The 13,991-nt window shown below is 36.2% G+C and overlaps 1 protein-coding gene across 1 annotated transcript; it reads right to left on the reverse strand.

Annotated features, from left to right (window-relative positions):
• Positions 1–1,041: 1,041 nt before the first annotated feature.
• On the reverse strand, positions 1,042–10,701 carry LOC105447556. Its single transcript, XM_011685771.2, has 3 exons — positions 10,542–10,701; positions 3,740–4,474; positions 1,042–3,298 (listed from the first exon to the last, which is right to left on the reverse strand). The coding sequence occupies exons 2-3, from the start codon at positions 4,431–4,433 to the stop codon at positions 3,237–3,239; spliced, it is 756 nt and encodes a 251-aa protein (XP_011684073.1). The 5' UTR covers positions 4,434–4,474; positions 10,542–10,701; the 3' UTR covers positions 1,042–3,236.
• Positions 10,702–13,991: the final 3,290 nt, after the last annotated feature.

Below are 13,991 nucleotides of genomic sequence, written 5' to 3' on the forward strand. Positions count from 1 at the left end.
ATAAGACGGGGCCCTGGTCAACTTTTGTGATGGATTATGGCTTATGCTGTATCCGTACATATGAGATTTCAGATTACAATTTTATTCGTTTCATTTAGAAAGTTAGAAATTATTGTAAGCCTTTTATGTTATTACGTAACTTTTCTTCCCAATAATGATCATATCAAATATTTCTAATGTAAGCACCATGTTATTGCTTTAGTTGCTCCAAAAGGTGATATTACCAAAAAATACAAATATAAAAAAGGCTTAGAAACACGTAAGAAAAGCACTCAGACAATGTCGGCCTCACTGGCTTTAGATTCCGTGATCCACCGGTCTCGTGGATCATCAGAATAAGTTGAAAGAAGGTCCACAAACAGCCTTGTCGGTTGTTGGTCTCGGAGGGGGGGGGGGGGAATAGTTAAATATTTACTCTCACCAAATTCGTTTTTTTTTTGGCTATATAAAATATGTGAGGGAAAAAAAGATCGGCAAACAATCATTAGAAATAAACCAAGAATTTATTTTAGGATAAGCGTTTTAATTGAAACAGACCAAAACAAAAGAAAATAAACATTCTAAAGATTTATGTTCGACGAGAAATTAATTCAAAGCGACAAATAAATGATAATCATGGTTGCATAATATAAGGCCAAAATGAATGAAATTCCTAAATTCTCACCTTTCTCTTTATTGTATGGCTTGTCTCATTTTGAATTAATTTGATAATTTTGTGCTGAAATTTGAAGTTAAGGATCTGATGTTTTCAAAAAAATGATATACATTGATCTACATAGTGTAAAACTTCAGACCCTCTGCTACGCTTTTCAAAAGCCGTAATGGCAAGGTTCTGTATCTATAGACTAGACTACAAGCGTGTTTATATATTTACAGAGAGACTTAAACTGTTTCTTTAATTAAGTATTGATTTTCAACTTCGAGCTTTTACAAGTCAGTAACTAACAATATGGTTATAAGATCACATGTACTTATACATTCATACACACTTTTTTTTTTTTGGGGGGGGGGGGTAATTTTGTATTATTCCTCCAAATGTAATACAAACAAGAACAACATACAATTGAATGAAGTAAATAAACCTTTTCAATATTAATTGCTTATAAATAAACATAATTGAACAAAACATAATTTACAGTATATTTAACTGAGTAACAAAATGAACTTGAAGTACATAATCATTATTTATAAATCAATTGAACATGTTATTTACTCTATATAAAAAAAAACATTAACACATCTGGAGGTTATTTTATTGGTACAAAGGACAAAGTCCTGCTCCGTCATGCCACACTCCCTCACACAAACACACCCACACAACACACACACACATGCACTCGCACACATATATAAACACACACACACACACACACACAAACTAATCACTATATCAGAAATATACTCAATAAGTTACCAGGCTGCAAAGTAGAGTTACACTTTAACAAGCTCACGGTGGAGAGGAAAATAAATCTTAATTAACATTAAAGTCTAAGCTGCTCCAACTTTAGAAGCAAACACACACACATACACGCCTACACATTACACATACACACACCCGCACTCACGCAAGTTCGTGGGAAATCTAGTACAAATTTAAAATACACATTTACTTAAATTTCAATACATTACTTTAAACATAGGAATAGGAATACTATGCGTTTTTCGACCGGCGTGACGTCAAACACCTATAAGGGTGCCGCGAGAGAAATTTATCAAAGATCTATTGTTGATGCATTTTTAAATAAAAGTCAAATTCGTGAAGCAAAATAATATCAACGGCTATCTATTTTCATTATGAAATAATATTTGAAAAAAAGTGTTATTTTCACCTGGCTCACTTACCTCGCTCGCAAAATTTAGAATCTGATTTTAAGCTGTGATTTTGAGTGCCTGAATGTCTCGTTATTTTGGAATTGGGGTGCCAGAATATGACAGGGAGGTGTCCGGATATTTCTTATATATCTTTTTTTTTCTATCGAAAATAAATTATACCATGCTCGTTCGCTTTACTCGCTCGGAATGTATAGAAACAGGCTGATTCTAGGCAACGAGTTGACCGAATATCCACATATTCGTGAGGTGACCGAGCATGTTGTGCTCGCGCTTCGGTTACTCGCAATTAAAAAAGAAGAATGTGCCCATACGTGTATATGGCACTTACGACTACCAGCGTGATGCAAAATGAATCTTCTGTTATGAATTTGGGAAGGGGTGACAAGAAACTTTTTATTCCCTATTTCTGTAAAGGTTGTCTTGTTGACTATGAAAAGGTTGAAAAACGCTGACGAAACTCTTTTAATAGCATTTTTGTAGGATAATGCCTGCTACCCATCACGAGGCGACCTTTAAAAGCGTCATAACCTTCGTTAATCAAAACTGTGTCGAGGAAGAAAAATAGCCCTTACGTCAGTAATTAAACATACTTTTTTAATTTTTTAAACTGTGTATAGTGCACCCACATTTGTACGAAACGACTTTCTCATCGTGCGCCAAAGATCTATTATTGACGCATTCATGCGTCAGCCAAAATGGAGCCTCCTTTGCAGTGGGCATATATGTATATCTCGTAGAAAATATAATATATCTTCAACTGCGTATTTTACTTAAAGATAATAAAGTTCAATTCCGGTCATGTGATTGCATTGTGACAGAAAGTGTTCGGATGCAATTATTGGAAAAGGTTGTAATTAACAATTTAACACATGAGATTGCTGTATTATGCTGTACGTGTAGTAGGTCCATGGTTATACGTGGTTTTAGAAGAACCAACATATCAAGAAATGTTGCATGAAAGTTTAGTCTAAACACTCTAGATATTTCTTGCCATATCGAATAGCATGCATAGTTTGTCGAGCCATCCTATTCAGGGACCAATCTTTTAACAAAAAGTTATTCTTCTACACTAAATTGAAAGGAAAGAGAAAGCTCACAAATCTTGTTTTCACCTCTACCAGAACTTAACCTACTCTTTAATTAAAGCGTTTGTAGTTGTAATCTAAGGCCTCATTCAGATATGCCTCAGCAAATCCGCGATTTCTTTTTCTTGTTTTTGGATAACGTTAAGTCTTCATTCATTTACACGGAGAAAAACAGCGGCTTTTTTGGCGGTGGTTCACCGCGACATATCTGAACGGGCCTTAATGCGGTCTTGTTGGGCGCCTAATGAGGCACACAGTTCTGTCCAGTTCTGGGATCCTAGTTGTAGAGGCATGGGAGGATGAATCGGTTGTTGAGCACTACAACTTTTCATTCATCAGGTTGACGAACGTACTGGAGATCGACCTCCGACTAGCATAATCTGTGGAGTAGAAGGATGAACAAAACCAGATACACCATTAAAACGAAAAGGCACATACTCTCGAAATCGGCTTAAGTTAAGCCTGGCTTGACTAAGTCGACTTTCTGTTAATGGGTGACCAAGTGTTAACAAGTAATTTCCATGTAACAATTGCTCTAATTATTCAAAAAAGAAAGAATGGGACATAAAATGAAAATAAGAAATAAATTTCATAGATTTTTTCCCTAAAAGCCCCACTGTACTAGTTTGGCCAGGAGGGATTAAACCTGATCACTGATAGGTGGTTATCTCATCAAATCAGCTCTCAATTACCATAAGAAAAAGGGGATCGTGGGGGACCAAGGGTCACCGATTATGCATTGTTTGCTATACAGAGGGCGCAAGTAGCTATAAGTAAGTTATAAGGCAGTGGGGCTTTAAAGTTAATTGAGCTTCATTTACCTAGACTTAACCATGGTTTCAACTGCTTACACAGGCTCTCATAACTTCGAAGCCCCATAAGTTCCGGAACGATGTCTACAAGACTACCCACCAACTGCTGGTAAGGAGAGTCGTCCGGCACGCCCAAACTAGCAAAGTATCTTTTCCAGTCCTGGCAAATGAATTTGATCTCGGGGATGAGGGCGGTTAGCAGCTCGGTGTAATACTCTTTCGTTGATTCTTCAAGGAGTTTCTGGAGAGGAGGTTGAAATAACCGATGTGCGTTGGGACAGATGGTTGTGAGGTTGCTGAGGTCGATTCCATATAGGTTTCGGGTGGTATTGGAAAAGATTCTGTTGAAAAAGAAGGCTAGCCTTTCCAGCTTACTTTCAGAACCAATACCATGATAGTGTAACAGGTCTAGGCCACCGAGCTGGAGATAATCGCCGACGAAAATGCAGAATGCTGTAGCGTCAAATTCGGAAGGACCGCCAGCCTCTTGGAAGACGGTGCATATGGGTTGCAGTCCAATCTTCAAATCGCTAAAGTGATCACTGAAATAGTTCAAATGATCCAATCCAGGAAGAATGTCCGTGCAAGCGTATTGCAGGGCGTCAAGTAGACTAAACTCGGTAGGATCGGGCCGAACGCGCCCTGACCGGCCTGTCACGCTAACGATTGAGAGAGCAAAGAGTATGGCAACGATGATCTTCATGATTGTTGAGTGTCAGGCTTCTTTGATTTGTTCTTGATTTCCTGTGAAGGTATGAAAAATGTGCAATTACCACTATTTTGTAAATAAAAGCATCAATAGGGAAGCGATTTTACTGCGTCAAAAATTTGGGAATTCAAGTTAGAAATAGTAATATTGTTTTTGTTTTTTTGTAGAGAGTTCGAGCTTGCGATCTAAACATGCAACCGGATCGTTTGATGATTTTTGGAAAATCATCTTGTATTTTATGCCTCGGTCACAAATGCCATTACGAACTGCTACAAACGCCGTACGAACGATTTTTAGACAATGGAAATTCGGGAAGACAATGGAAAAACAGGGAGATTCGCACGAAATTATCGTTCGTACGAACCTTTGTGACCGTAGCATAACGAAAGAACATGCTTCGGGCGTGTGGTTTAATAACAAAAGTAGTTGACCTCGGCTCTCTGATTGGTCAACAAGTCAACTTTTGATCGATCTTCATAGCATCAAATGCCAACCATAGTTTTAGGGAACGGAGTCGGCCTAATTCTTTTCCTGTTTTAGCCATAACTGTGCCACTTGATTCTTTAAAAAAAGAGATAAATTTAGACCGCGATTTCTGAAACCTTATACAAGTATTTTGCCTAAACAATTAGAAACGGCGAGAATATTACAAATCATGTAGGTCTAAGTTAAATCGTGTCACTGACAGTGGCCAATCATGGGCCCAGTAATACACCATTTTCGTAATGTAATCAAATTTAATGCAAAGAATATGTTGTTAAGTGCCTCGTTACTTATCATTTCATTCACCCGCAGCGAATAATTGTATTTTTGAAGTCAAAATGCGAATAGCATACTTTACGTGTTGTGAGGTTGGAAAGGCCATAATGTTTTTCCTATATACCTAGCAACAAATGTATGTATTTCACATTCTGACCATTGAATCACAATTATTCGTAACAGAGCACTTAATAGAGATTTGTGCCTTAAATATGACTACATTACCACCAAAAAAGGCACATTTAGCTTCAAGGATTTACTTTATGGTAGCGAGGGGGAGGGGGGTGAGGTCAATAGTGGTTGGTCCTACGGACTTTATAGGTGTCCTGACAAAGTCATCAAATGGGCGGGGTGTAGAAGATTCGATCATTATTTTGTGTGGTTTTCCTCCCCCTTTTTCCACTTCTAGAATTATTGTTCTTTTTTTTAATCGCCGTTCGAGGGGGGGGGGGGAGTATTCCCCCATGCCTCTGTAGCTACGTCATGTGGCACTTAGTGAGCTGATACAAACATTTAAAATTCCACATTCCTTTGTTACGACTATTTTGCTATTTCCCCATCCAAATAAGGCGGCATTTATGGTTCACCGACATACCCATTTTGGCCCACATTCATACGTTCTTAGAATTATCATGCTCTCAAAACGAAAGTGTCTACCCTCTAAGTTGAGAGTTACAAGTTCAAATTTTTATTTCAATTTTTAAGAACGAAAATTAAAATTATATACAATAAATAAATAACAAAAAAATTGTTAAAAAGGTATACAAAAGTAATTACACAAGTGTACATTTCATTTTTCTTTGCATAACAAAATCATTATTTATATTATTCTTAATTAAGTTGCAAGGAACTATAAATTAACCAAATCATACAATCTAAATAAAGAAGGAAAATAAAGATGTTGCTGTTTATTTAATATGTCAGGTGAAAATGGAGGGATCCACTAAAAAGCATGACGTGTAGAGCGTGGACCCCTCTACAAATAATGTCATAACAAATTAAGTAATTAACGCAAGAATAAAAAAAAAACACCTAACAACCATTCGTGCGTATTCCCCCTAGCAAGATGTCCATAATTCAGGTATGGCAATACTAACGATTAGTTTACATAACATTAAAAAGACGATATTCGGAGACAAGTTTTTTAAATCTATTTATTACTCCAATATTACGCGAAATGGTTAACAAATATTATCAGTATATGACATTTCGATGAAAGTTTATTATCGACAGTTAATCCCAAACATGTAGTATGAGGCACCTCTTCTAACGCATTATTATCAAACATAATATTTAATGGCAAATAATCTATTGATTAACTAAAGACCATATATATTAAGTTTTCTGAAAATTCAAAGATAATTTGTTCGCTCAAATTTTTAATAGTTGAATATCAATAGTTTCTGATAAATTAAGTGGATAAATGTGAGAAATATAAATAAATTAGTAGTATCATCGGCGAATAGTATGAACGACAATATGTCAGACGATTAAGAGAAATCATTTATATAACGAATACATATGCTACCTCGAGAGACGCTGCAAATAATATAATGACATTCTGAATCAACATTATTCAAGGTAGGTATACTATTTTCTATTGGAAAGGTGGCTCCGGAACCTCTCAGCCGACACGCGCGAAAATAAACCATTGTGTGGGTCTACGCCAAGAGCGGGAGAAATCTTGTCATGATATTTCACAATTTCACAACAAAAGATGTAGCAGACAGCTTGGAATCCCCCCAAATGAGAAGCTGGGCTGAGGTATTGGGAATTTCCAGAATCATCCATTTTGATAGTCTAGATACTGTCCGTTCTTATATATTTGTTTATCCTTCAATCATTGTATTGTATTGTATTTATTTTCCGTCATTTAAAAAACATCAACAAATATACATTTACAATCATAAAGATACACTTATAAAAGAGAAAGGGAGGGATCCACTAAAAAGCATGACGTGTAGAGCGTGGACCCCTCTACAAATAATGTCATAACAAATTAAGTAATTAACGCAAGAATAAAAAAAAAAACACCTAACAACCATTCGTGCGTATTCCCCCTAGCAAGATGTCCATAATTCAGGTATGGCAATACTAACGATTAGTTTACATAACATTAAAAAGACGATATTGGGAGAAAAGTTTTTTTAATCTATTTATCACTCCAATATTACGCGAAATGGTTTAACAAATATTATCAGTATATGACATTTCGATGAAAGTTTATTATCGACAGTTAATCCCAAACATGTAGTATGAGGCACCTCTTCTAACACATTATTATCAAACATAATATTTAATGGCAAATAATCTATTGATTAACTAAAGACCATATATATTAAGTTTTCTGAAAATTCAAAGATAATTTGTTCGCTCAAATTTTTAATAGTTGAATATCAATAGTTTCTGATAAATTAAGTGGATAAATGTGAGAAAAATAAATAAATTAGTAGTATCATCGGCGAATAGTATGAACGACAATATGTCAGACGATTGAGAGAAATCATTTATATAACGAATACATATGCTACCTCGAGGGACGCTGCAAATAATATAATGACATTCTGAATCAACATTATTCAAGGTAGGTATACTATTTTCTATTGGAAAGGTGGCTCCGGAACCTCTCAGCCGACACGCGCGAAAATAAACCATTGTGTGGGTCTACGCCAAGAGCGGGAGAAATCTTGTCATGATATTTCACAATTTCACAACAAAAGATGTAGCAGACAGCTTGGAATCCCCCCAAATGAGAAGCTGGGCTGAGGTATTGGGAATTTCCAGAATCATCCAGAAATCAAGCTTATCTGTAGGTATTAGTTGGTAATATAAAAAAAGATGGCCTATTGATACTTACGATTCACGGCTTAAACGAAAGTAAAACTATTGTGAATGCAACTAAGGATTGTCCAATTCATTATGATCTTTGTGTCCCTGACTGCACACAATAAAATGCTGTTTCGAAACATGAGTCAGAGTGAAAGTACAGTGTGTACAGTGTGTCCATTCTAAAACCACCAAAGTCACTGAAGTTGACATCCTTGATTGGCATTGATTTGAAGAGGTCCATGACCACTTCAAGTGCATTCAAACAAAGTTTGTTTGTAAATGAAAGAGAATCTATTATTTCTTTCTTCAATTTGTATTGTATTTGAAAGTGCAATATCGTGCAGAGTAGGAAATCAAAGGAAAGAGGGTGTCCCACGTGTACCCAATGTACACTGTACCTGAATCTCATTTGAGCAATTTTCCCCCTTCACAGTGACAGACTAATGTGGTCAAAGCTTGTGCGTTACTATAATAATATGTCTATTTATTACAAATCTGCTTTTAATAGCGACCACCTGTTTATAAAGACTATATTTGTGGTTTCCCTTGATTATGGTTTCTCATTGAAGCCTATATTAGAGGAACCTGTACATAGGCACCACCTGCCTGTAAAGACCACCTTTCACATTTCCCTTAAACGGTCTTTATATACAGGTTTCACGGTTCGTCCACTTCTGCATTAACCTTTTGCTTATTTGATTTTTTATTCTATTTATGTAGGTTTAAAGTGATGGCTATTCTGTTTCTTTGGGTAATACATTGTAGCAAGGATTGGATCAAGCAGGAAAGTCATGTATTTATATTTAATTCTTAAAAAATGGATTAAAATTAGGGAAAGATGATATGATTGGGATGGGTCACACTGCCAAGGGAAGTATGCCCCCCCCCCCCATGGCACCATAAAAACTAACCATGTACTGCAAATATAAAAAGAGCTTCTTATAAACAAATTTTAAAAAATTCTTATTCACCGGCTGGCTAATCGCCGCTAAATATTTTTTCACGAATTTGGCAAAAAACATCTCCCCTTAAAAAAAAAATCCTGGTTTAGTCCTTGCATGGATGTATTAAAGCCCATCTGTACTAGTTTACAGGAGGAATTAGACCACCCTGCAAGGTCACTGGCAGGTGGTAATTTCATCAAATCAGCTCTTACTTAACATAAGATAAAGAGGATCATGGGGGACGAATGGTCACCGATTAGGCAGTGTTTACTATATATATATATATATATATATATAAAGGGCGTAAGTAGCTATAAGTAGTGCAGTGGTGCTTTAAAGAGCAGCAATAATTGTAGCTAAAATTCTGCATCAGTCATTGCTAAAAAAAAATTTGGGACATGAAGTTAGATTCAGCTGTAATCGACAAAAATGATATTGTTTTTAAAACATTTAGAACACATTGGAAATAAAATGAGTACGACATAAATGTGATTATGGCAGCCGAGAACGACGAACTTGATTTGGCGAAATTGAATGGAAAAAAGAAGTAAGAAGTTGATTTAAAAGGTGTAAACATGGATGGGAAAACCTAAATATACTTGGTCGATTAATCGTAAGAATATTTACTTATCTTTCCAAATTCTCCGAATACAAATTGGGAACATTTTGTTTTTAATTTTCCTTCATTATAAATATTAAGAGAATGTTGATAATCCCTTTCACATTGCCCTCAATTCTTTGCAAATTTGTTTACTTTAATATAAAAACACAATAACTCTCAAAAAAGGAATGAACAGATAAAAGTTGAAGATCTTCAGGCAGGGTACAGCTATATTCTGTAAATATGATAGATAAGTAGATCGACCCATGTTTCAAACATGACTGTCACATAAATAATTAGCGTAATTATGAAATCAAAGCCACGCGTTAGAAATCGTAGTCGCAGACATTATAAAGTTATTTGATAAAATAATCTGCAATATATAGGTAAAATGTGCAGGTCGTTTGCTACTTTGGTAGAGTGTCGACACAATTTGAGTTACGTGAAATACTTGGTGCTTGTTTTCTCAAGGGCATTAAATTTGTCGTCGATTTTTTTTGTAATAATGTTTTTATATTACCAATAGACTCGTACGCAGAGGCGCTTGCAACATCTTACACAATTATAACAATTTGCAGGGATTTCCGAGGTTAATAATCTACACAATTTTAAGTTTTAAAGATCTACGATTAGGTTGCGATGCTCCGACGAAAAAATTGCTCGGCGGTCATTTCTCTATACCGATTGAATTCTTACCTTGATACGATTGTTAACCCTTACTCTAAACCTACAAGTACTCTCTTATATAGATACACTTTGGAAAAAACAGAGCCCGCCGGAGCGAAAATAATGTCGGATTACTGTTATTTCTTCACTTAAAACACCACTATTACGATTTATGACAAATAGCAATACTAAAAAAATTAAGTATAATGGCGTAATGATAAATGATAAAGTTAAACGTGTAGAAATTTGAAAACAGTTCAAATATAATGTATTTAATTATTAATTCTTCCAAAAAATACATACCTTTTCAGATAATTGTAGTTCTCACTTCAGGTAGATGTACGATTGAGAACGTGCATTGAGATGATGAGATCGGATGTGGAGCTTATGATCGACGAAACGGAGAATGGAGAATGGAGATTGGAGGCAGATAATAAATACATGTGTGTGAGTGTGTTTGTGCGTGAGAAAAGGGTGGTTTTCAGTGACACGTCACAATATTGTGCAATATTCTGAGGGGATTCTTTATGTGAGGTCATAGCAATACGTGGCGCCATTCTGATGGTCATTCATAATAGTGCGAGGAAAATCACCGAGTTGAAGGACCGCAATGGCTTGTCGCTACAAGCAATACAAATTTCGTGTTTAGACTTGCTGTGATCCCTCTTTGTTATACAGTTTTGAAATACTAAACACTGGGGGGTGTAGGTGTGGGCAGGGCGGTGGCGTATCAAGGGGGGGGGGGGGACAGCCCAGTCGACAGAAGGCACACGAGACAGAAAACCATATGTGTGCAGTTTTACGACATACGATACATATGCTTGCGCGCACACATTTGGCTTTGGGTTGTCACTTTTAAGTGAGCGTATAGCTTGGTGCTTTTGAACCCATCACCTACTAATTACAATAGCCTATATTTTTTTTTATCAGCCCCTGGGCATATCAAGGTTTATAGTGCATTTTATGGAATGATTCGGGCTAGTAAATTTTGGAGCAAAATACTATATACCATAACCGGTTATACAAACAAAAAGGAAAACTTGAGAATATCAAACCTGAAATGTAGTTCTCATAAGTTTCCCTTTCATTTCCGGTGAGTGCCCCTTCTCAGATTAACACCAAGTGAGCTAATCAAAATATTCAGAATTACACATTCCTTTATCATAACTATTTTTGTCTCGTTTTCGTCCAAATAAGGCAGCTTTCATATCCATGTTATATTAAATTAGTAATGCCTTTTATCTACAAACAAAAGCGCTAACCCCTGTACTGCCTGCGCACGCGATAAAAGACATTGTGTGGGTTTTCCCCAAGAGCGGGAGACATCTTGTCTCGATACAGAATAACAAATGTAACTTACGGCTTGGAATTCCCCGAAATGAGAAGCTCGGCTGGGGTATAGCTGTGATCCCGCTTTTTCATACAGTTGTAAAATACTTAGGTGGGGAGGGCAACGGCGTATCAACGGGGAATGACAGGAGGAACGAGCCCCGGACCTCACTAGAAGGGAGCAAAATCTTTTGTTTTAAACCCACACAAAAGAGAGAAAACGAAAGGGGTGAAATGGGATATATATGATTCTTAAGGATTATTTTCTCCTTGAATACGCAGGGTACAGAATTATAAATCAAGAGTTGAGTTTAAAATGAGAGGGAAAAAACCCAAAGCTTGGTCTCTTTGCTCGCTGGCATTTGTTCTTCAGGATCTCGCAATGTCGATAGCAATATCGGAGATATAGCTTAATATGAATTGAGTTTTTGAACGCTCCAAAAAATAATATTCTTTGCTTTGCTCCCTGTTAAAGGAGTAACATCGGCATTAATTGCGCCCAACTGCTATGAAAAAGTGTAATAATGGTACACGTACATGTATCGGCAAAGGCTCCGCATTTGAAAGGAATCTACAGCCATGCTTATTTCCTCGATTATATTTATGAAAGTTCTCATCAATTTTAACCTTCATTTGAGGAAGCAGTAAATAGAGAAACACTTTCATTCCTACCGAGTAAAGGGTTAAACTTTTTATTAAAAATATCTGCCGCAGGTCGCTTTTTACTCTCTCTTTTACAGTAACGTCGATAAGTTTGGACAATGGGGCAGTGGGGGGAGGGGGTGGGGAACCCAACTCTTATATAGCAACGGGCGCCATTATCCCTAGGTATTTTACTAGGAGACGGGCTTCAAGATCTTCACGGCCACTTGAATATTACAATGGAGGTATTTTTGTGTGGCTATAGCAATAGAAGCGAAAACATTTTAATCGCAATAATTCACATGAGTAAAATCTACCCCTTTTTGACCTCATCGTTATCCCGCCATACGATTTTCAATAATAAGCAGAGATGGATTAGTGGCCGAGAATCAGCTCGTGCCCCTTTAACAAAAATTTAAGTACACGTCACTTTGACATTCCGAGTGACTTTTTCGGTGCATACAAAAATACCCAACGCCCACCTGTCAATATAGTGGCAATAACATGTTGGAAATTCCCCGTCTTTGAATATCTGGACTTGTTCACATCGCGTTTTGTCATACATAATGTTAAATATTAACTCCAGCATCGTTATAGTGCATGATTTTCAATAATAGTAAATGTACAGTAATAATAATGATGATACTATTATGTCTTGTTTACCCAGGGTAGCCTCATCAGTATTAATTCCGATTTTCTTGTGGGCCCTAGCTGCAGTCAACAGGGTTTGTAAAAGCCAGCATGGTCAAGTTGAATTAGATGGTTTATTAAATTAAAAAAACATATCGAACTCATTCACAATCACATTTTCAGTCAAAAGACTAGGAATGATTGTACCTGGAAAAAAATGTACGATCATCGATTTTGTAAATATTAATTATTCATATTCCATGCGAAATTAACAAAACATAATGTATTTTACAACGTATAACATTTCTTTAAGTAATATGGAAGTAAATAATGACATGAAAGAATGTTCTGTAAATTATTGAATACGGAAATTAAAAATGAACTTCCTTAAAACCTAGGCTTGTTGCGTGTAGGTTAACTGAATTAAAATATACTAAATGAATATACAGACGAAAAAAAAATCAGAATACATATATACTAGACTGTCACAAAAAGAGAAATGAAACACGTTAAGAGTGGAAGAAAGAGAGAGAGAGAAATGGAGGGGGAGAAAGTGAGAGAAAAAATAGATGAAGAGATAGGTGGTGTGGATAGATATATGTATGTCAGGTGGCTTAGCGTCAAATGTATCGATTATCGTTACAGGTCGGATACAAGCGCCATTTTTGGTACAGGGCTTCCTTCGGACCTACTGAACGATATTAGGGTAAGAGCCCCCGGCAAAAATTAAAAATAGGGGTGTGGTTGGCGGGGGCGTCGTCCTGGAGCCCCCAAATAACAAATAAGGTGAACTAACATTTTGTATTAATGAATAAAAAATATGTATTTTGTTTGACTTAGGATATAAATGCATATAATCAAATTATTCCAAACAATCTTCACATTGTTAGCAAGTTTTACAGGTAGTTGAAAACCAACTTCGTCAGCAGGAAAGCACAGGGTGTTGTCTCAACACAACATTGCAAACCATGGATTATTATAAGGTGAAAAAGATATGAATGGAGTGATGACTCTGAAACACATGTATTAAAGCATTAAAAACTGAGAAATATCATCCAAAAGAGGGCGGGAAAAACAAAAAAACATTCAAAACTGGAAAATATCGGCCAAAAGAGGGCGACAAAAAAAAAAGTTTAAAAAAAAAAAAAAATC

Source organism: Strongylocentrotus purpuratus, unplaced genomic scaffold (genome assembly GCF_000002235.5).
Source record: "Strongylocentrotus purpuratus isolate Spur 01 unplaced genomic scaffold, Spur_5.0 spur5_scaffold_17, whole genome shotgun sequence".
NCBI classification, from domain to species: domain Eukaryota; kingdom Metazoa; phylum Echinodermata; class Echinoidea; order Camarodonta; family Strongylocentrotidae; genus Strongylocentrotus; species Strongylocentrotus purpuratus.